Source organism: Salmo salar, chromosome 11 (assembly GCF_965601325.2).
Source record: "Salmo salar chromosome 11, fSalSal1, whole genome shotgun sequence".
Classification (NCBI taxonomy): domain Eukaryota; kingdom Metazoa; phylum Chordata; class Actinopteri; order Salmoniformes; family Salmonidae; genus Salmo; species Salmo salar.
The window spans coordinates 121,055,706-121,078,039 of record NC_138301.1 but is presented as its reverse complement, the minus strand read 5'-3'; the positions used below and the strand labels follow the sequence as shown (position 1 = coordinate 121,078,039).

Here is a 22,334-nt window from a genome sequence, read left to right as displayed (position 1 = left end):
CCCCCCCCAAAAAATGGGAATATTGTTCCCTTGTCTAATATAATTGCTACATTTACTGTCAAGAAAGTATTTAAAAATTGTTTTCCAAATTGCATTTTGGCAACAACAACAACAAAACAAAAACCACAATGTGAATATTGGATCGCGACAGAAAACCTGATTCAATTTGGGTCCCGAGGGAAAAAAACGAAGCACTGATCTATAAAAAGGTTGTGGTGGGAGATGCATACAACCAAACTGTCTCTGTGCATCCATGGCAACGGAACACTGACTCTGCGTATCCATGGCAACGTAGTTTCGATTAGATCTCTCTACACAGGGGGCAGGTGGGCTTGTTGCTAGGAGAAGGTCTCTACAGGGGGCAGGTGGGCTTGTTGCTAGGAGAAGATCTCTACAGGGGGCAGGTGGACTTGTTGCTAGGAGAAGGTCTCTCACACGGGGGCAGGTGGACTTGTTGCTAGGAGAAGGTCTCTCACACGGGGGCAGGTGGACTTGTTGCTAGAAGAAGGTCTCTCACACGGGGGCAGGTGGACTTGTTGCTAGGAGAAGGTCTCTACAGGGGGCAGGTGGGCTTGTTGCTAGGAGAAGATCTCTACAGGGGGCAGGTGGACTTGTTGCTAGAAGAAGGTCTCTACAGGGGGCAGGTGGACTTGTTGCTAGGAGAAGGTCTCTACAGGGGGCAGGTGGACTTGTTGCTATGAGAAGGTCTCTACAGGGGGCAGGTGGACTTGTTGCTAGAAGAAGGTCTCTACAGGGGGCAGGTGGACTTGTTGCTAGAAGAAGGTCTCTACAGGGGGCAGGTGGACTTGTTGCTAGGAGAAGGTCTCTACAGGGGGCAGGTGGACTTGTTGCTAGAAGAAGGTCTCTACAGGGGGCAGGTGGACTTGTTGCTAGGAGAAGGTCTCTACAGGGGGCAGGTGGACTTGTTGCTAGAAGAAGGTCTCTCTACACAGGGGGCAGGTGGACTTGTTGCTAGAAGAAGGTCTCTCTACACAGGGGGCAGGTGGACTTGTTGCTAGGAGAAGGTCTCTACACGGGGGCAGGTGGACTTGTTGCTAGAAGAAGGTCTCTACAGGGGGCAGGTGGACTTGTTGCTAGAAGAAGGTCTCTCTACACAGGGGGCAGGTGGACTTGTTGCTAGGAGAAGGTCTCTACAGGGGGCAGGTGGACTTGTTGCTAGGAGAAGGTCTCTACAGGGGGCAGGTGGACTTGTTGCTAGAAGAAGGTCTCTACAGGGGGCAGGTGGACTTGTTGCTAGAAGAAGGTCTCTACAGGGGGCAGGTGGACTTGTTGCTAGAAGAAGGTCTCTCTACACAGGGGGCAGGTGGACTTGTTGCTAGGAGAAGGTCTCTACAGGGGGCAGGTGGACTTGTTGCTAGGAGAAGGTCTCTACAGGGGGCAGGTGGACTTGTTGCTAGAAGAAGGTCTCTACAGGGGGCAGGTGGACTTGTTGCTAGAAGAAGGTCTCTCTACACAGGGGGCAGGTGGGCTTGTTGCTAGAAGAAGGTCTCTCTACACAGGGGGCAGGTGGACTTGTTGCTAGAGGTAAACCACTTGTACTGGAGAGGAGAAGAGAGAGAGAGAAAGAGAGACAGCGTGAGTAACATGATAATGATTAGGGCTGTGGCGATCACAAAATGTCGTCAGCCAGTGATTGTCAAGCAAATAACTGGGTCAGCCTCACGGTAATTGACCGTTAATCAACATAAACACATTTAGCATCTCCTGGCTTCCAAAAATAGCTACAAGCCATTTTAAAAAGTCTAATAAATCCATGTAGTATAGCCTACCGCGTCACAATAAATCCATTATTTATTTTAGACAGGTCTAAAGAAACATGATATAAATGTAGTCTATTTCAGACGAACAGAATAGGATGCTCTGAGTTGTCCTTATGTTAGGTCCTGATCTGGCTAGGCCAAATGGCTGTTCATTTAGCAGACAAGATTCGCTTACAATTCCATGGCATTATTTTATACTATGAAGAATACAATTGAACAAAGCTGAATAAAATGAAAATTCCTCAAATTCCTCGGCGGCATTCCCTTTGTGGCCGTAATGCACCCTAACAAACAAAACAAAAAATCCATGCCTTTTTGCGGCCCGGAGTGCTGCGTAGTCCGAAGCGTCCCTCACTCACGCGGCTCTCCGTCACGTGATCAGGTCTTTCTCACAGGCTACAAGTGAAGACAGACGAATCGGAGGACACAACTGCGCTCGTCATTAGCCAAATCCGAGGTGTATATTGAAGATATTGGAAGAACTGTCCGCCTTTTTACTTTTTCGTCAGCCAACAAGATGAGTAGGCCTAACGAACAGGAAACTCACTAGCCTATGGTCAATAGTACAAATAGTTCCTATCCCCCCCATAGTTCAAAAGTCGACCTATTCTGTACGAGAAATAAATATTCCAAACGTGGGATGCGATAGATCTCAAATTAATACAGCCACTAGCAACAAAAAAACTACGTTTTTATGCAATGTGACCGACAACCGATCAGAACGTTTAGTTTAAAATGTTGATAAACTGTTAGGCTATTTCTTCACATTATAAGAATGTTTGATTAGCGTAAAACACCATTATCAAAAGTGACCGCAAATGTGATTATGCATGTAAATGCTTTTATTATAAAAAGGGGCATTTTTATAGTGAAAATGACCTTCCCCAAATGTGAAACTCACGCTTTGCTTTCGTATGCCGGTTAGGCTCTACAACCCTTGTAAAGCAGATTCATGTGCTTCATTTAAGGTTATTTGGCCCCGTTAGATGTTAAAATTAAAACATATAGGCCTATACTGCCCTACCAAGCATAAAAACAAAAACTGCTGCTCATTTGCTACATTAAATACGTGCTTAACTACTATGATTATTATTATTTGACCATGCTGGTCATTTATGAACATTTGAACATCTTGGCCATGTTCTGTTATAATCTCCACCCGGCACAGCCAGAAGAGGACTGGCCACCCCTCATAGCCTGGTTCCTCTCTAGGTTTCTTCCTAAGGTTTTGGCCTTTCTAGGGGAGTTTTTCCTAGCCACCGTGCTTCTACAACTGCATTGCTTGCTGTTTGGGGGTTTTAGGCTGGGTTTCTGTACAGCACTTTGAGATATCAGCTGATGTAAGAAGGGCTATATAAATACATTTGATTTGATAATGTGGACAAGTATCCTGCCTCGTATTGTGTTCAGGAGAAAACGGGGGTCATGGTAGTAGTAACTGGATAAAGTTACTGTGAAACCCAAGGTAAATAAAAAAGGCATTTTTTTTCTCAGTTCTACGCTATGAGCAGTTACTGCCTTTTTTTTGCTTGGTAGGGCAGTATGGGCAAGGCTACATGAGGTGTGTGACTATGATGCGAACAAGTCGCCCCCCCCCCCCCAAAAAAAAGGCTTTGTTTCTTATTTTGGGCATCATTCACAGGTGATAATATATAATTCACCAGTGATAGGCTAATATTGTCACCTATCAGACGATCCTTGATTTCATCTTGTCTTTACATATACTAAATAATATATGTGTCAAATTTGTTTTGATTTAGAATGGACCATTATCATTGAGACAGGTGCATGATAATGGCTCTTTCCCCTGTGGTTAATTTTCATGCCAGCCAGGTAGGCTATACTCCTGTTGTAAAGAGAAGCAATGTGCTTAATACTAGGAAAGTTGAGAAATAAATATAGTAAGCCTAGCCCATAGAAAGCTGATGGGATCCTCCTCTTTTTAGTAGAGGCCATCACTCTGTTTGAGCAACACGAGCTCATGGGTTCTCATGAAGTGTATGATTTGATTTACGAACACATTTGCATTGATGTCAGAGTGATTAGAGGGACAATAGAGTGCTGAGTACCTGAGTACCAGGCAGTTAGCAAGTTTGGTAGGTTACTAACGACCATCAGCAGCAGCATCAGAGCTCGGAGAAACCTAATTACCGTGACTAAACAGTCACGTGGAATTTGACTTCCTTCATGACTCGTGACCGCCGGTGCGATGATAATACGGTCCCCACAACAGCCCAAAGTGCGAATGTGTGTGTGTGATAACCTATATGCCTCTGAGTGTGTTCTCTTGTATTGCAGTTTGTGCATGAGTGCTTGTGTGAGTGCTTGTGTGTGTGTGTGTGTGTGTGTGTGTGTGTGTGTGTGTGTGTGTGTCTTGTGTGAATATGCGTCTCTCACCAGACAGGCAGAGTGGAACTTTTTCTTGCAGGTGCGGCAGGCCTTCTTGGGCAGAGAGTAGTTGGATCCATGGATAACAGAGAAACAGATCATACAATCCTCTACCCCCTCGAACCGCTTATCCACGTTGGTCTTCCACAGGGCCAGGCCCTCCATTATACTGCCGTTCTATCATACACAAAGAGACAGACAGGGAACATGATACTTACATAACGCAACACTTAACAAAGCACAAGTGTGAGGTACAGTACCAGTGAAATGTTTGGACACGCCTACTCATTCAAGGGTTTTTTATTTTTTTACATTGTAGAATAATAGTGAAGACATCAACACTATGAAATAATACATATGGAATCATGTAGTAACACCCCAAAAAAAGGGTTAAACAAATCAAAATATATTTTTATATTTGAGATTCTTCAAAGTAGCCACCCTTTGCCCTGATGACAGATTGGCATTCTCTCAACAAGCTCCATGAGTTAGTCACATATTAATGGCCAGGATTTTGGAATGAGATGTTCGACGAGCAGGTGTCCACATACTTTTGGTCATGTAGTGTGTGTGTGTGTTATATATATATATAACACACACACACACACACACACACACACACACACACACACACACACACACACACACACACACACACAGAACAAAAATAGAAACGCAGTCCCATGTTTCATGAGCTGAAATAAAAGATCCCAGAAATGTTCCACAAGCACAAAAAGCTTATTTCTCACATTTGTTTACATCCCTGTTAGTGAGCGATTTCTCCTTTGCCAATATAATCCATCCACCTGACAGGTGTGGCATATCAAGAAACTGATTAAACAGCATGATCATTACACAGGTGCACCTCGTGCTGGGGACATTAAAAGACCATTAAAATATACAGCTTTGTCACAACAATGACAAAGATGTGTCAAGCTTATAGTTGTCCTGTTTCACACAAGAGTACGCGTGGGTAGTGTAAAAATGGTAATGTGTGTTTTTGCATATCCAAACAACCCCTCTTTTACGCTACTGCTACTCTCTGTTCATCATATAGTCACTTTAACCATATCTACATGTACATACTACCTCAATCAGCCTGACTAACCGGTGTCTGTATATAGCCTCTCTACTGTATATAGCCTCTCTACTGTATATAGCCTCTCTACTGTATATAGCCTCTACTGTATATAGCCTCTCTACTGTATATAGCCTCTCTACTGTATATAGCCTCTCTACTGTATATAACCTCTCTACTGTATATAGCCTCTCTACTGTATATAGCCTCTCTACTGTATATAGCCTCTCTACTGTATATAGCCTCTCTACTGTATATAGCCTCTCCTGTATATAGCCTCTACTGTATATAGCCTCTCTACTGTATATAGCCTCTCTACTGTATATAGCCTCTCTACTGTATATAGCCTCTCTACTGTATATAGCCTCTCTACTGTATATAGCCTCTACTGTATATAGCCTCTACTGTATATAGCCTCTACTGTATGTAGCCTCTCTACTGTATATAGCCTCTCTACTGTATATAGCCTCTCTACTGTATATAGCCTCTCTACTGTATATAGCCTCTACTGTATGTAGCCTCTCTACTGTATATAGCCTCTCTACTGTATATAGCCTCTCTACTGTATATAGCCTCTCTACTGTATATAGCCTCTCTACTGTATATAGCCTCTCTACTGTATATGGCCTCTCTACTGTATATGGCCTCTCTACTGTATATAGCCTCTCTACTGTATATAGCCCCTCTACTGTATATAGCCCCTCTACTGTATATAGCCCCTCTACTGTATATAGCCCCTCTACTGTATATAGCCTCTACTGTATATAGCCTCTCTACTGTATATAGCCTCTCTACTGTATATAGCCTCTACTGTATATAGCCTCTACTGTATATAGCCTCTCTACTGTATATAGCCTCTCTATTGTATATAACCTCTCTACTGTATATAGCCTCTCTACTGTATATAGCCTGTCTACTGTATATAGCCTCTCTACTGTATATAGCCTCTCTGCTGTATATAGCCTGTCTTTTTACTGTTGTTTTTATTTCTTTACTTACCTATTGTTCACCTAATTCCTTTTTTTGCACTATTGGTTAGAGTCTGTAAGTAAACATTTCACTGTGAGGTCTACTACACCTGTTGTATTCAGCATTTCACTGTAAGGTCTACTACACCTGTTGTATTCAGCATTTCACTGTGAGGTCTACTACACCTGTTGTATTCAGCATTTCACTGTAAGGTCTACTACACCTGTTGTATTCAGCATTTCACTGTGAGGTCTACTACACCTGTTGTATTCAGCATTTCACTGTGAGGTCTACTACACCTGTTGTATTCAGCATTTCACTGTGAGGTCTACTACACCTGTTGTATTCAGCATTTCACTGTATGGTCTACTACACCTGTTGTATTCAGCATTTCACTGTAAGGTCTACTACACCTGTTGTATTCAGCATTTCACTGTGAGGTCTACTACACCTGTTGTATTCAGCATTTCACTGTAAGGTCTACTACACCTGTTGTATTCAGCATTTCACTGTAAGGTCTACTACACCTGTTGTATTCAGCATTTCACTGTATGGTCTACCTACACCTGTTGTATTCAGCATTTCACTGTGAGGTCTACTACACCTGTTGTATTCAGCATTTCACTGTGAGGTCTACTACACCTGTTGTATTCAGCATTTCACTGTGAGGTCTACTACACCTGTTGTATTCAGCATTTCACTGTAAGGTCTACTACACCTGTTGTATTCAGCATTTCACTGTAAGGTCTACTACACCTGTTGTATTCAGCATTTCACTGTAAGGTCTACTACACCTGTTGTATTCAGCATTTCACTGTAAGGTCTACTACACCTGTTGTATTCAGCATTTCACTGTAAGGTCTACTACACCTGTTGTATTCAGCATTTCACTGTGAGGTCTACTACACCTGTTGTATTCAGAATTTCACTGTGAGGTCTACTATACCTGTTATATTCAGCATTTCACTGTGAGGTCTACTACACCTGTTGTATTCAGCATTTCACTGTAAGGTCTACTACACCTGTTGTATTCAGCATTTCACTGTAAGGTCTACTACACCTGTTGTATTCAGCATTTCACTGTGAGGTCTACTACACCTGTTGTATTCAGCATTTCACTGTAAGGTCTACTACACCTGTTGTATTCAGCATTTCACTGTGAGGTCTACTACACCTGTTGTATTCAGCATTTCACTGTGAGGTCTACTACACCTGTTGTATTCAGCATTTCACTGTAAGGTCTACTACACCTGTTGTATTCAGCATTTCACTGTAAGGTCTACTACACCTGTTGTATTCAGCATTTCACTGTAAGGTCTACTACACCTGTTGTATTCAGCATTTCACTGTGAGGTCTACTACACCTGTTGTATTCAGCATTTCACTGTGAGGTCTACTACACCTGTTGTATTCAGCATTTCACTGTGAGGTCTACTACACCTGTTGTATTCAGCATTTCACTGTGAGGTCTACTACACCTGTTGTATTCAGCATTTCACTGTGAGGTCTACTACACCTGTTGTATTCAGCATTTCACTGTAAGGTCTACACCTGTTGTATTCAGCATTTCACTGTATGGTCTACCTACACCTGTTGTATTCAGCATTTCACTGTAAGGTCTACTACACCTGTTGTATTCAGCATTTCACTGTAAGGTCTACTACACCTGTTGTATTCAGCATTTCACTGTGAGGTCCACTACACCTGTTGTATTCAGCATTTCACTGTAAGGTCTACTACACCTGTTGTATTCAGCATTTCACTGTAAGGTCTACCTACACCTGTTGTATTCAGCATTTCACTGTAAGGTCTACTACACCTGTTGTATTCAGCATTTCACTGTGAGGTCTACTACACCTGTTGTATTCAGCATTTCACTGTGAGGTCTACTACACCTGTTGTATTCAGCATTTCACTGTGAGGTCTACTACACCTGTTGTATTCAGCATTTCACTATGAGGTCTACTACACCTGTTGTATTCAGCATTTCACTGTGAGGTCTACTACACCTGTTGTATTCAGCATTTCACTATGAGGTCTACTACACCTGTTGTATTCAGCATTTCACTGTGAGGTCTACTACACCTGTTGTATTCAGCATTTCACTGTGAGGTCTACTACACCTGTTGTATTCAGCATTTCACTGTGAGGTCTACTACACCTGTTGTATTCAGCATTTCACTGTGAGGTCTACTACACCTGTTGTATTCAGCATTTCACTGTGAGGTCTACTACACCTGTTGTATTCAGCATTTCACTGTAAGGTCTACTACACCTGTTGTATTCAGCATTTCACTGTGAGGTCTACTACACCTGTTGTAGTCAGCATTTCACTGTGAGGTCTACTACACCTGTTGTATTCAGCATTTCACTATGAGGTCTACTACACCTGTTGTATTCAGCATTTCACTGTGAGGTCTACTACACCTGTTGTATTCAGCATTTCACTGTAAGGTCTACTACACCTGTTGTATTCAGCATTTCACTGTAAGGTCTACTACACCTGTTGTATTCAGCATTTCACTGTAAGGTCTACTACACCTGTTGTATTCAGCATTTCACTGTGAGGTCTACTACACCTGTTGTATTCAGCATTTCACTGTAAGGTCTACTACACCTGTTGTATTCAGCATTTCACTGTGAGGTCTACTACACCTGTTGTATTCAGCATTTCACTGTAAGGTCTACTACACCTGTTGTATTCAGCATTTCACTGTGAGGTCTACTACACCTGTTGTATTCAGCATTTCACTGTGAGGTCTACTACACCTGTTGTATTCAGCATTTCACTGTAAGGTCTACTACACCTGTTGTATTCAGCATTTCACTGTGAGGTCTACTACACCTGCTGTATTCGGCGCACGTGACAAATAAACTTTGATTTGATTCTCTTAAAGGGGTTATGACCAGGGATCAGCCATTATTGACGGCGACCTTGGTGTGTGTGTTACCTGGTGTGTGTGTGTGTTACCTGGCGTGTGTGTGTGTTACCTGGCGTGTGTGTGTGTTACCTGGTGTGTGTGTGTTACCTGGTGTGTGTGTGTGTGTTACCTGGTGTGTGTGTGTGTTACCTGGTGTGTGTGTGTGTTACCTGGCGTGTGTGTGTGTTACCTGGCGTGTGTGTGTGTTACCTGGTGTGTGTGACCTGGTGTGTGTGTGTGTGTGTGTTACCTGGTGTGTGTGTGTGTGTGTGTGTGTGTGTTACCTGGTGTGTGTGTGTGTGTGTGTTACCTGGTGTGTGTGTGTGTGTGTGTTACCTGGTGTGTGTGTGTGTGTGTGTGTGTTACCTGGTGTGTGTGTGTGTGTGTGTGTGTGTGTGTGTGTGTGTGTGTGTGTGTGTGTGTGTGTGTGTGTGTTAACTGGTGTGTGTGTTAACTGGTGTGTGTTAACTGGTGTGTTACCTGGTGTGTGTGTGTGTGTTACCTGGTGTGGGTGTGTGTGTTACCTGGTGTGTGTGTGTGTGTTACCTGGTGTGTGTGTGTGTGTTACCTGGTGTGTGTGTGTGTTACCTGGTGTGTGTGTGTGTTACCTGGTGTGTGTGTGTTACCTGGTGTGTGTGTGTTACCTGGTGTGTGTGTGTGTGTGTGTGTGTGTGTGTGTGTGTTACCTGGTGTGTGTGTGTGTGTGTTACCTGGTGTGTGTGTGTGTGTGTGTGTGTGTTACCTGGTGTGTGTGTGTGTGTGTGTGTGTTACCTGGTGTGTGTGTGTGTGTGTGTTACCTGGTGTGTGTGTGTGTGTGTTACCTGGTGTGTGTGTGTGTGTGTGTGTTACCTGGTGTGTGAGGTATGTACTGAGCTGTAACATCCAGTTCCTCCACTGTTGAACAGCTACCCCCACCCTCCTTCCGCTCTCCACCGTGATAGAGCCTAGAGGATAGTTCTGTGGCAGCTGGATCACCAGCTCTATGAAGATATCATCCACTGAGTAGGTGGCGATCACCTCCCTCGCTGCCGAACGGGCCTTCACCTAGGAGACGGGGAGAGAGAGAGACGTGATGATATCATCCACTGACGGTCTTTCACCTGGAGAGAGACAAAAAAAAAATAACGATTGCAAACTCAGACTGTGTGAGTTAGACTGTTCTCTCTCTGCTACTGCACGGCAAGCGGTACACTACTCACTCTGTTTAGCACATGGCCTCACATGTGAATCCTTAAAGAGATGGGTGGGACTAAGGGTTTAGAGGTTGTGAACGATACTGAATGTGGTGTAGACAAAGAAGAGCTCTCCAGTAGGTACCAAAACATTCAAAGGTAATTTTCTCAACAGTGGGTTTACAAGTTTATCATCTTTCAAAACAGAATTACTTTCCCCAGTAATGTATATGATATACTGTTTTCTAGCTCTGTCTTTTATCCAATGTTAAAAAACACACATTTCAAATTTTTCTACATAAGACCGAATCGAGCCAGTCGCGGTCACATATAGCAGTAAGAGGGGCAAGGGTTACCTAGCGGTGTAAACGCCCACTCAACCAGGGGTCTTTGCAGCGTTTTGGAGCTGTTTAAAAGGTTGAATACAGGAGATATTTGTGCTGAGGTGAGTTGAAATCACCACACACAATGAGTTTTTAAATGTCTTGGATGTCACTGCTTACAACGTGGACGGGGCAAAAGTCACTAGGCAGCACATCGTGTACGCAATACCACATCTGGCGTGGGTCAGGTCTGGCGTGGGTCAGGTCTGGCGTGGGTCAGGTCTGGCGTGGGTCAGGTCTGGGGGGGGGGTCTGGTCTGGCGTGGGTCAGGTCTGGCGTGGGTCAGGTCTGGGGGGGGGGGGGGTCCCAGCGTGGGACACGTCTCGCGTGGGTCCGGGCTGCCAGGGGGCCGTTTCATTTAGTATCCGTTGGGTGTAGGGCGTGATTACATTTCCCCCATAGTATGTTGTACCAAAGTTGACCGAATGAAAGGGAAACGTTAGGACTATAACTACTCTTCCTTGAAGGAGATGAAACATTAAAAAAAAATGTTTAAGTTGAAATGCAATTCTCCCCCCTCTTCACTGAGTTGCTGTTTATTTGATCTGTTGCAAATGTCTTTACAAATATTTTAGAATAATTATAAATCAAACAAAAAGTCAATCCAACGGATTCCAAGACCGATAAAATCTACGGAAACATTTAAAAAGAATGAACAATGTGGTAAATGGTTATACACGTCGATTGACTTTTATACACCTGTTTAATACCCCCCCTGCTCTGTAGATCATCTGTTTAATACCCCCCCTGCTCTGTAGATCACCTGTTTAATACCCCCTGCTCTGTAGATCACCTGTTTAATACCCCCCCGCTCTGTAGATCACCTGTTTAATACCCCCTGCTCTGTAGATCACCTGTTTAATACCCCCTGCTCTGTAGATCACCTGTTTAATACCCCCCCCTGCTCTGTAGATCACCTGTTTAATACCCCCTGCTCTGTAGATCACCTGTTTAATACCCCCCCGCTCTGTAGATCATCTGTTTAATACCCCCCCTGCTCTGTAGATCACCTGTTTAATACCCCCTGCTCTGTAGATCACCTGTTTAATACCCCCCGCTCTGTAGATCACCTGTTTAATACCCCCTGCTCTGTAGATCACCTGTTTAATACCCCCTGCTCTGTAGATCACCTGTTTAATACCCCCTGCTCTGTAGATCACCTGTTTAATACCCCCCCGCTCTGTAGATCACCTGTTTAATACCCCCCCTGCTCTGTAGATCACCTGTTTAATACCCCCTGCTCTGTAGATCACCTGTTTAATACCCCCCCTGCTCTGTAGATCACCTGTTTAATACCCCCCTGCTCTGTAGATCACCTGTTTAATACCCCCTGCTCCGCCCGTCCCTGGGCTTGGTGAAGAGCTGTTTTAAATTGCAAGAATGAATTCCGAGCCTCAAACCTATCACCACCTGTTGAAGGCGGGGCTTCTAGGGAGCCGGGGATTTCATTGGCCTTTTCAGGCGTGTGTATCCTTAAGTCGAGAGAGTGTGACTCTCTCCACATTATGTTGTAGCTCGTTTCTCTCCTTCAGGAAACAGTAGTTACAATGCCTTCAGAAAGTATTCATACCCCTTGACTTATTACACAGAGCCATAATTATTTATTGAAAATGATATACTGGGGGGGGGAACCAAATTTACATAAGTATTCGCACCTTTGGCGGCGTTTTACAGCTTTTGTTGTCGTGGGTATGTCAAATCAGCTTTACACATCTGGATTCTTTAATCACGCTCTGTTAAGTTAGATGGGGAGAGGCAGTGAACAGCAATCTTCATGTTTTTCCACAGATTTTCAAATGGGATTCAAGTCTGGGCTTTGGCTTGGCCACTCAAGGACTTTTAACATTCTTGCTCTAAAAGCCATTCCAGCGTTGCTTTGGCTGTATGCTCGGGGTCATTGTCCTGTTGGAATGTAAATCTTCGCCCCCAGTCTAAGGTCGTTCACATCAAGGATTTGCTTCTATTTGACTCCAGTCATTCTTCCCTCTATCCTTACTAGTCTCCCACAGTCCCTGCTCGATGAAAATCATCCCCATAGCATGACGCTGCCACCACCAGGCTTCACGGTAGGGATGGTGTTAGATGGGTGATGAGCTGTGCCTGGTTTTCTCCAGACGTAGCGCTTTGCATTCAAACCAAATAGTTACATTTTTGTCTCATCAGACACACAGAATCTTTTGCCCTAATGATCTGTCTTTCACGTGCCTTTTTTTTTCCAAACTCCAGGTGTGCTGTCATGTGCCTTTTTCCTCAGGAGTGGCTTCCGTCTGGCCACTCTCCCATAAAGTCCAGATTGGTGAAGTACTTCAGAGAACTTGTCCTTTTGGCCGGTTCTTCCATCTATAGCTTTCCCTGTGGCTCAGTTGGTAGAGCATTGGTGTTTGCAATGCCAGGGTTGTGGGTTCGATTCCCACGGGGGGGGCCAGTACAAAAGAATTTATGAAATGAAATGTATGCATTCACTACTGTAAGTCGCTCTGGATAAGAGCGTCTGCTAAATGACGTAAATGTAAAATGTAGTTGTGTCAGTGTGGTTATTGGGTTCATGGTCAGGTCACCTCCATGATCAAGGTATTTCTTTCCCCGGTTCCTCAGTTTGGTCAGATGGCTGGGTAGTTCCATATTTTATCAATTTCCCCAATAATGGAGACCACTGTGCTCTTGGAAACTTAAAAAAAAAAAATCCAAATTGTTGTATACCCTTCCCCAGATATATGCCTCATCACAGTTCTATCTCAGAGGATCTACGGGCAGTTCCTTGTGACTTCATGAGATGGTTTCTACTCTGATATGCACCAGGTGTTTCTATATAAATCATGTTCAAACAATTGAATTGGAACTCCTATCAAGGAAGATCAAAGGAAATTAAATGCACCTGGGAGTCCATTTGGAGTGTCATAGTAAAAAGGGGTGTGAATACTTAGGTAAATTAGATATCTGTATTTCATTTTCAATTATCAAACATTTCTCAAAACATGTTTTCATTTTGTTACTACGTGTAGATGGACGAGAAGAAAAAAAACGTACATTTTATCAATTTTGAATTCAGGCAGTAAAAACAAAAATGTGGAATAAGTCAAGGGGTATGAATACTTTCTGAAGGCTCCCTCTACCACACACACACACACACACACACACACACACACACACACACACACACACACACACACACACACACACACACCCTCCCTGTTCTACTCACCGTCATGCTGTCGAAGGTCTGTGTGCTGGCGTGAACAGAGGAGATCTCCTGAGCAGAGAGGACAGGCGAGACGTATCGTCCTGTGAACTTATCCACCGTGTGGCTAACTCTCTTCTCCTGACTGGTCCACCACAACCTAACCATGGCAGGCAGGTCCTGTACCGCACTGTAGTACACACAACACGCCAGGTGGGAGAGCTCATACTGAATACCGGACGACTCTGTGGAGAGAGACAGAGAGACAGAGACAGAATTAGAGACAGAGAGACAGAGACAGAGCATTAGAGACAGAGAGAGAGGAGACAGAGAGAGAGAGAGAGAGGAGACAGAGAGAAAGGAGACAGAGAGAGAGAGAGAGAGAGAGAGAGAGAGACAGAGAGAAAGGAGACAGAGAGAGAGAGAGAGAGAGAGAGAGAGAGGAGACAGAGAGAGAGAGAGAGAGAGAGAGAGGAGACAGAGACAGAGGAGACAGAATTAGAGACAGAGAGACAGAGAGAGAATTAGAGACAGAGAGAGAGAGGAGACAGAGAGACAGAGCATTAGAGACAGAGAGAGAGAGAAAGCATTAGACAGAGAAGAGACAGAGAGATACAGAGAGACAGCATTAGAGACAGAGAGAGAGAGAGGAGACAGAGAGAGACAGAGAGAAAGCATTAGAGACAGAGAGAGAGAGAGGAGACAGAGACAGAGACAGAGCATTAGAGACAAACGTGTGTGTGTGTGTGTGTGTGTGTGTGTGTGTGTGTGTGTGTGTGTGTGTGTGTGTGTGTGTGTGTGTGTGTGTATGCTACTCACTGTTGACGTCCAGAGAGAGGCTCTCTGTGAAGAATGTCTTGGTCTCCTTGGAGACAGGCTCCGCCCCCTGGCCGATGTAGGCGGGGTTTTCAGGCATCAGTCTGAACAGGTGGAGGAGGAGCTTGTGGAGGGACTTCTTTAGATAGAGAGAGTACTGGACACGCAGCTGGAGAGAGAGAGCACACACACAGGTCAGCCTCTTTAGATAGAGAGAGTACTGGACACGCAGCTGGAGAGAGAGGACACAGGTCAACCTCTTTAGATAGAGAGAGTACTGGACACGCAGCTGGAGAGAGAGAGCACACACACAGGTCAGCCTCTTTAGATAGAGAGAGTACTGGACACGCAGCTGGAGAGAGAGGACACACAGGTCAGCCTCTTTAGATAGAGAGAGTACTGGACACGCAGCTGGAGAGAGCGAGGACACACAGGTCAGCCTCTTTAGATAGAGAGAGTACTGGACACGCAGCTGGAGAGAGAGAACACACAGGTCAGCCTCTTTAGATAGAGAGAGTACTGGACACGCAGCTGGAGAGAGAGGACACAGGTCAGCCTCTTTAGATAGAGAGAGTACTGGACACGCAGCTGGAGAGAGAGAACACACAGTTCAGCCTCTTTAGATAGAGAGAGTACTGGACACGCAGCTGGAGAGAGAGGACACAGGTCAGCCTCTTTAGATAGAGAGAGTACTGGACACGCAGCTGGAGAGAGAGAGGACACACAGGTCAGCCTCTTTAGATAGAGAGAGTACTGGACACGCAGCTGGAGAGAGAGAGGACACACAGGTCAGCCTCTTTAGATAGAGAGAGTACTGGACACGCAGCTGGAGAGAGAGAACACACAGGTCAGCCTCTTTAGATAGAGAGAGTACTGGACACGCAGCTGGAGAGAGAGGACACAGGTCAACCTCTTTAGATAGAGAGAGTACTGGACACGCAGCTGGAGAGAGAGAACACACAGGTCAGCCTCTTTAGATAGAGAGAGTACTGGACACGCAGCTGGAGAGAGAGAGGACACAGGTCAACCTCTTTAGATAGAGAGAGTACTGGACACGCAGCTGGAGAGAGAGAGCACACACACAGGTCAGCCTCTTTAGATAGAGAGAGTACTGGACACGCAGCTGGAGAGAGGACACACAGGTCAGCCTCTTTAGATAGAGAGAGTACTGGACACGCAGCTGGAGAGAGAGAGGACACAGGTCAGCCTCTTTAGATAGAGAGAGTACTGGACACGCAGCTGGAGAGAGAGGACACAGGTCAACCTCTTTAGATAGAGAGAGTACTGGACACGCAGCTGGAGAGAGAGAACACACAGGTCAGCCTCTTTAGATAGAGAGAGTACTGGACACGCAGCTGGAGAGAGAGGACACACAGGTCAGCCTCTTTAGATAGAGAGAGTACTGGACACGCAGCTGGAGAGAGAGGACACACAGGTCAGCCTCTTTAGATAGAGTACTGGACACGCAGCTGGAGAGAGCGAGGACACACAGGTCAGCCTCTTTAGATAGAGAGAGTACTGGACACGCAGCTGGAGAGAGAGAACACACAGGTCAGCCTCTTTAGATAGAGAGAGTACTGGACACGCAGCTGGAGAGAGAGAACACACAGTTCAGCCTCTTTAGATAGAGAGAGTACTGGACACGCAGCTGGAGAGAGAGGACACAGGTCAACCTCTTTAGATAGAGTACTGGACACGCAGCTGGAGAGAGAGGACACAGGTCAGCCTCTTTAGATAGAGTACTGGACACGCAGCTGGAGAGAGAGAGAGAGAACACACAGTTCAGCCTCTTTAGATAGAGAGAGTACTGGACACGCAGCTGGAGAGAGAGAGGACACACAGGTCAGCCTCTTTAGATAGAGAGAGTACTGGACACGCAGCTGGAGAGAGAGAACACACAGGTCAGCCTCTTTAGATAGAGAGAGTACTGGACACGCAGCTGGAGAGAGAGAGAACACACAGGTCAGCCTCTTTAGATAGAGAGAGTACTGGACACGCAGCTGGAGAGAGAGAGAACACACAGGTCAGCCTCTTTAGATAGAGAGAGTACTGGACACGCAGCTGGAGAGAGAGAGAGGACACACAGGTCAGCCTCTTTAGATAGAGAGAGTACTGGACACGCAGCTGGAGAGAGAGAACACACAGGTCAGCCTCTTTAGATAGAGAGAGTACTGGACACGCAGCTGGAGAGAGAGGACACAGGTCAGCCTCTTTAGATAGAGAGTACTGGACACGCAGCTGGAGAGAGAGAACACACAGGTCAGCCTCTTTAGATAGAGTACTGGACACGCAGCTGGAGAGAGAGAGAGGACACACAGGTCAGCCTCTTTAGATAGAGAGAGTACTGGACACGCAGCTGGAGAGAGAGAGAACACACAGGTCAGCCTCTTTAGATAGAGAGAGTACTGGACACGCAGCTGGAGAGAGAGGACACACAGGTCAGCCTCTTTAGATAGAGAGAGTACTGGACACGCAGCTGGAGAGAGAGAGAGAACACACAGGTCAGCCTCTTTAGATAGAGAGAGTACTGGACACGCAGCTGGAGAGAGAGGACACAGGTCAACCTCTTTAGATAGAGAGAGTACTGGACACGCAGCTGGAGAGAGAGGACACACAGGTCAGCCTCTTTAGATAGAGAGAGTACTGGACACGCAGCTGGAGAGAGAGAGGACACACAGGTCAGCCTCTTTAGATAGAGAGAGTACTGGACACGCAGCTGGAGAGAGAGGACACAGGTCAACCTCTTTAGATAGAGAGAGTACTGGACACGCAGCTGGAGAGAGAGGACACACAGTTCAGCCTCTTTAGATAGAGAGAGTACTGGACACGCAGCTGGAAAGAGAGAACACACAGGTCAGCCTCTTTAGATAGAGAGAGTACTGGACACGCAGCTGGAAAGAGAGAACACACAGGTCAGCCTCTTTAGATAGAGAGAGTACTGGACACGCAGCTGGAGAGAGAGAACACACAGGTCAGCCTCTTTAGATAGAGAGAGTACTGGACACGCAGCTGGAGAGAGAGAGAACACAGGTCAGCCTCTTTAGATAGAGAGAGTACTGGACACGCAGCTGGAGAGAGAGAACACACACACAGGTCAGCCTCTTTAGATAGAGAGAGTACTGGACACGCAGCTGGAGAGAGAGAGAAGAAGGGCCCTGGATCCTCTCCTGCAATGAGCTTTGAGAGGGGAGGGGAGAAACGAGGAAAAAAGACAATTGACAGCGAGTTTAAGTTTTTCCGATTTTCAAGAGGACAAGGTGGAATGATACGACAGTCACACCAGGGTTGCGGTAATGCTACCTATATGTACACATCTACCTCAATTACCCCTGCACATCGACTCATACCCTGAACTGTTTTCATTTACATTTTTAAAGTTTAAAACATAGAGATTGGCCTGTAAATAGAGTCAGCCAAAGTCTGAATACAGTGAGGGTGAAAGACATTAAACAGATAGACCTGTTGGGGAATACTTGGCAACATAGCTGGCTAGCTAGCCTCGCTATAGACTTAGCGGGCTAGCTAGCCTCGCTATGGACTTAGCGGGCTAGCTAGCCTCGCTATGGACTTAGCGGGCTAGCTAGCCTCGCTATGGACTTAGCGGGCTAGCTAGCCTCGCTATGGACTTAGCGGGCTAGCTAGCCTCGCTATGGACTTAGCTGGCTAGCTAGCCTCGCTATGGACTTAGCTGGCTAGCTAGCCTCGCTATGGACTTAGCTGGCTAGCTAGCCTCGCTATGGACTTAGCTGGCTAGCTAGCCTCGCTATGGACTTAGCTGGCTAGCTAGCCTCGCTATGGACTTAGCTGGCTAGCTAGCCTCGCTATGGACTTAGCTGGCTAGCTAGCCTCGCTATGGACTTAGCTGGCTAGCTAGCCTCGCTATGGACTTAGCTGGCTAGCTAGCCTCGCTATGGACTTAGCTGGCAAGCTAGCCTCGCTATGGACTTAGCTGGCTAGCTAGCCTCGCTATGGACTTAGCTGGCTAGCTAGCCTCGCTATAGACTTAGCTGGCTAGCTAGCCTCGCTATAGACTTAGCTGGCTAGATAGCCTCGCTATAGACTTAGCTGGCTAGATAGCCTCGCTATAGACTTAGCTGGCTAGATAGCCTCGCTATAGACTTAGCTGGCTAGATAGCCTCGCTATAGACTTAGCTGGCTAGCTAGCCTCGCTATAGACTTAGCTGGCTAGCTAGCCTCGCTATAGACTTAGCTGGCTAGCTAGCCTCGCTATAGACTTAGCTGGCTAGCTAGCCTCGCTATAGACTTAGCTGGCTAGCTAGCCTCGCTATAGACTTAGCTGGCTAGCTAGCCTCGCTATAGACTTAGCTGGCTAGCTACCTTGAACGGAAATAATAGAAACACCTAACAGCTAAAACATACATACATTTGTTTCCTGTAGAAACAAATGCGCTGCCAAAAACAACAATGTGTATCATAGTGGTAGGACTGCCAGCCGATGAAAACGAGAACCGAATCTCTAAATTGAACCAGCTGATATCGGCAGGCCTAGGCAACGAAAGAGGTCATTGCAGCGGAGAGGATGAGCGAGGTAAAGGTGGTGTGTTCGTCCGTGGAGGAGAAAGTGGCCCTGTAACGGAAGTGTATAGTGAGACTTTGGAATAGACTGTTGAATATGCCAATTGCCAGAATAGAAAGCAAAACATTTTTTCCCCCAATAGGATCTCTCCATAGGGGGAGAGCCTGGGCAACAGAAATGTCTGACCTTTTCCAACCGTCTCACTGTGAACAGTTGTACGGAAACCTAATTAAGGGAGATAGATGCTATTAAAAAAACTGATGACGCAATATGAAAAGAAATGGGTGGAGGAGATGAATCATAAACCCAAATTGAGAACCTTTTGTTTGATTAAGGGTGACAGACCACCAGATATACCCTGGTATTATGTAGCCATGAGGAGACAGACCACCAGATATACCCTGGTATTATGTAGCCATGAGGAGACAGACCACCAGATATACCCTGGTATTATGTAGCCATGAGGAGACAGACCACCAGATATACCCTGGTATTATGTAGCCATGAGGAGACAGACCACCAGATATACCCTGGTATTATGTAGTCATGAGGAGACAGACCACCAGATATACCCTGGTATTATGTAGCCATGAGGAGACAGACCACCAGATACACCCTGGTATTATGTAGCCATGAGGAGACAGACCACCAGATATACCCTGGTATTATGTAGCTGAGGAGACAGACCACCAGATATACCCTGGTATTATGTAGCCATGAGTGGTATTTCATGAGGAGACAGACCACCAGATATACCCTGGTATTATGTAGCTGAGCCATGAGGAGACAGACCACCAGATATACCCTGGTATTATGTGTTCATGAGGAGACAGTTAAATGTCCGTTGTGTGTATTTCCATTTGTGGAATGTTTAGACAAAGCCTAGAATAAAAGAAAAAGGAAGACCGATAATTAACATGTAAATGAATGAACCTCCTACACAGCAAATGGTACGTGTGTATAAGCACTGATTTATGTATCACTCTTTATGCGGTCCGCACTGCACAGAACACCAGAATAATTACTTCTGAATTATTGTAATGTTTGTTTATGTGTAAATTAATCCCTAAGGGATGGGTTACCGACTACGTCCGTCCGTCCGTCCGTCAGTCAGTCAGTCACTCAGTCAGTCAGCTGTAGACTTACGTGGGAGGGAGATGCCTTGAAGAAGGAGAGCAATAGTTTCCAGGCCAGCAGGTACGCCAGGATACAGGAGTATTCCACAGAGAGAGGTTGAACCACTGCAAACTCTCCTACGCAAACTCCTGCCATGATGCTCTCACACAACTCCTCACACGTAGAGAGGAGGGTCATCAGAGCTGCCGGGGGAGACCTACACACACACACAAAGATATCTGAGCAAATAAGGCCTGGGGATTTTGGTGTAAATAGCTCCCATCTAAGGTCTGTTCTTAGGTCAAGAGGCAAAGCCATGGGAAAAGGCCCTTAACGAGGGAGTTATCACACCAGAATTCCCCAGGTTTTTCCAGACAGACTGGTCGTTAATTCTATTGTCATGTTTTGACCCAGTTGTTCATTCTATTCCTTCCCACGTTGCTGTGCTAAACAAAAACACTGGCAGCTATCAGAAGTTCAATGATGACGAGAGACAAGAACTACAGCAAATAATGATTTAATAAATCATTTATTAAAATGACGCAAAAACCAGCTGATTGTTGATTCAATAGGATCGTTATGATGGAAATTGAACCGTTAACTTCTCCTTTGCCAGCTACAACAAAAACAACTAAATCACATCAGACATCACGCAGCTGAAATGACAGCAAACTACGGGCCTTTATTTGTTTTACCTTAGTTTGTATTGCCATTTATTTGGATGTATCCATTATAATGGATTCATGATCATAAATTAATATGCCTGGATCAGAGAAGCTTTCAGTCTCATCACGTTCATTATCCACGGCACCGTGGAGATCACAACAAATTAAAACGAACATGTTGCACAGGTCTGATAGGCACACAGAGGCTGATATTAACCCCCACTGTACCAAACTAAATGCTAGGCTGATATTAACCCCCACTGTACCAAACTAAATGCTGATATTAACCCCCTCTGTACCAAACTAAATGCTTATATTAACCCCCACTGTACCAAACTAAATGCTGATATTAACCCCCACTGTACCAAACTAAATGCTAGGCTGATATTAACCCCCACTGTACCAAACTAAATGCTGATATTAACCCCCACTGTACCAAACTAAATGCTGATATTAACCCCCTCTGTACCAAACTAAATGCTTATATTAACCCCCGCTGTACCAAACTAAATGCTTATATTAACCCCCGCTGTACCAAACTAAATGCTTATATTAACCCCCGCTGTACCAAACTAAATGCTAGGTTTATATTAACCCCCACTGTACCAAACTAAATGCTAGGCTGATATTAACCCCCTCTGTACCAAACTAAATGCTGATATTAACCCCCTCTGTACCAAACTAAATGCTTATATTAACCCCCGCTGTACCAAACTAAATGCTAGGTTTATATTAACCCCCGCTGTACCAAACTAAATGCTAGGCTGATATTAACCCCCGCTGTACCAAACTAAATGCTAGGCTGATATTAACCCCCTCTGTACCAAACTAAATGCTGATATTAACCCCCTCTGTACCAAACTAAATGCTTATATTAACCCCCGCTGTACCAAACTAAATGCTAGGTTTATATTAACCCCCACTGTACCAAACTAAATGCTTATATTAACCCCCGCTGTACCAAACTAAATGCTAGGCTGATATTAACCCCCGCTGTACCAAACTAAATGCTAGGCTGATATTAACCCCCGCTGTACCAAACTAAATGCTAGGCTGATATTAACCCACTCTGTACCAAACTAAATGCTAGGCTGATATTAACCCCCGCTGTACCAAACTAAATGCTTATATTAACCCCCGCTGTACCAAACTAAATGCTAGGCTGATATTAACCCCCTCTGTACCAAACTAAATGCTTATATTAACCCCCGCTGTACCAAACTAAATGCTAGGCTGATATTAACCCCCGCTGTACCAAACTAAATGCTAGGCTGATATTAACCCCCGCTGTACCAAACTAAATGCTAGGTTTATATTAACCCCCACTGT

At 45.2% G+C, this 22,334-nt stretch overlaps 1 protein-coding gene and 1 long non-coding RNA gene across 3 annotated transcripts in view; one reads left to right on the top strand and one right to left on the bottom strand.

Annotated features, from left to right (window-relative positions):
• Positions 1-215: 215 nt before the first annotated feature.
• LOC145859275 (uncharacterized) lies at positions 216-1,141 on the top strand. Its single transcript, XR_014379504.1, has 3 exons — positions 216-348; positions 940-1,025; positions 1,066-1,141. It is a non-coding gene; the product is annotated as an uncharacterized LOC145859275 (long non-coding RNA).
• The window catches only part of ltn1 (listerin E3 ubiquitin protein ligase 1), an 89,344-nt gene continuing 67,534 nt past the window's right edge, over positions 525-22,334 (bottom strand). Inside the window, exons 29-35 of one of the 2 annotated variants that reach the window (XR_014379503.1) lie at positions 20,371-20,557; positions 14,691-14,856; positions 13,896-14,116; positions 9,988-10,182; positions 4,179-4,346; positions 993-1,559; positions 525-945 (exon numbers count right to left, since the gene is read on the bottom strand). Coding sequence is in view for 1 of the 2 variants with exons in the window: in XM_045690252.2 (XP_045546208.2) it covers positions 1,497-1,559; positions 4,179-4,346; positions 9,988-10,182; positions 13,896-14,116; positions 14,691-14,856; positions 20,371-20,557 (1,000 nt within the window). In the remaining variant the exon portion in view is untranslated. Of the gene's footprint in view, positions 1,560-4,178; positions 4,347-9,987; positions 10,183-13,895; positions 14,117-14,690; positions 14,857-20,370; positions 20,558-22,334 lie in introns of both variants that reach the window. The other variant, XM_045690252.2, reaches the window with a different exon arrangement.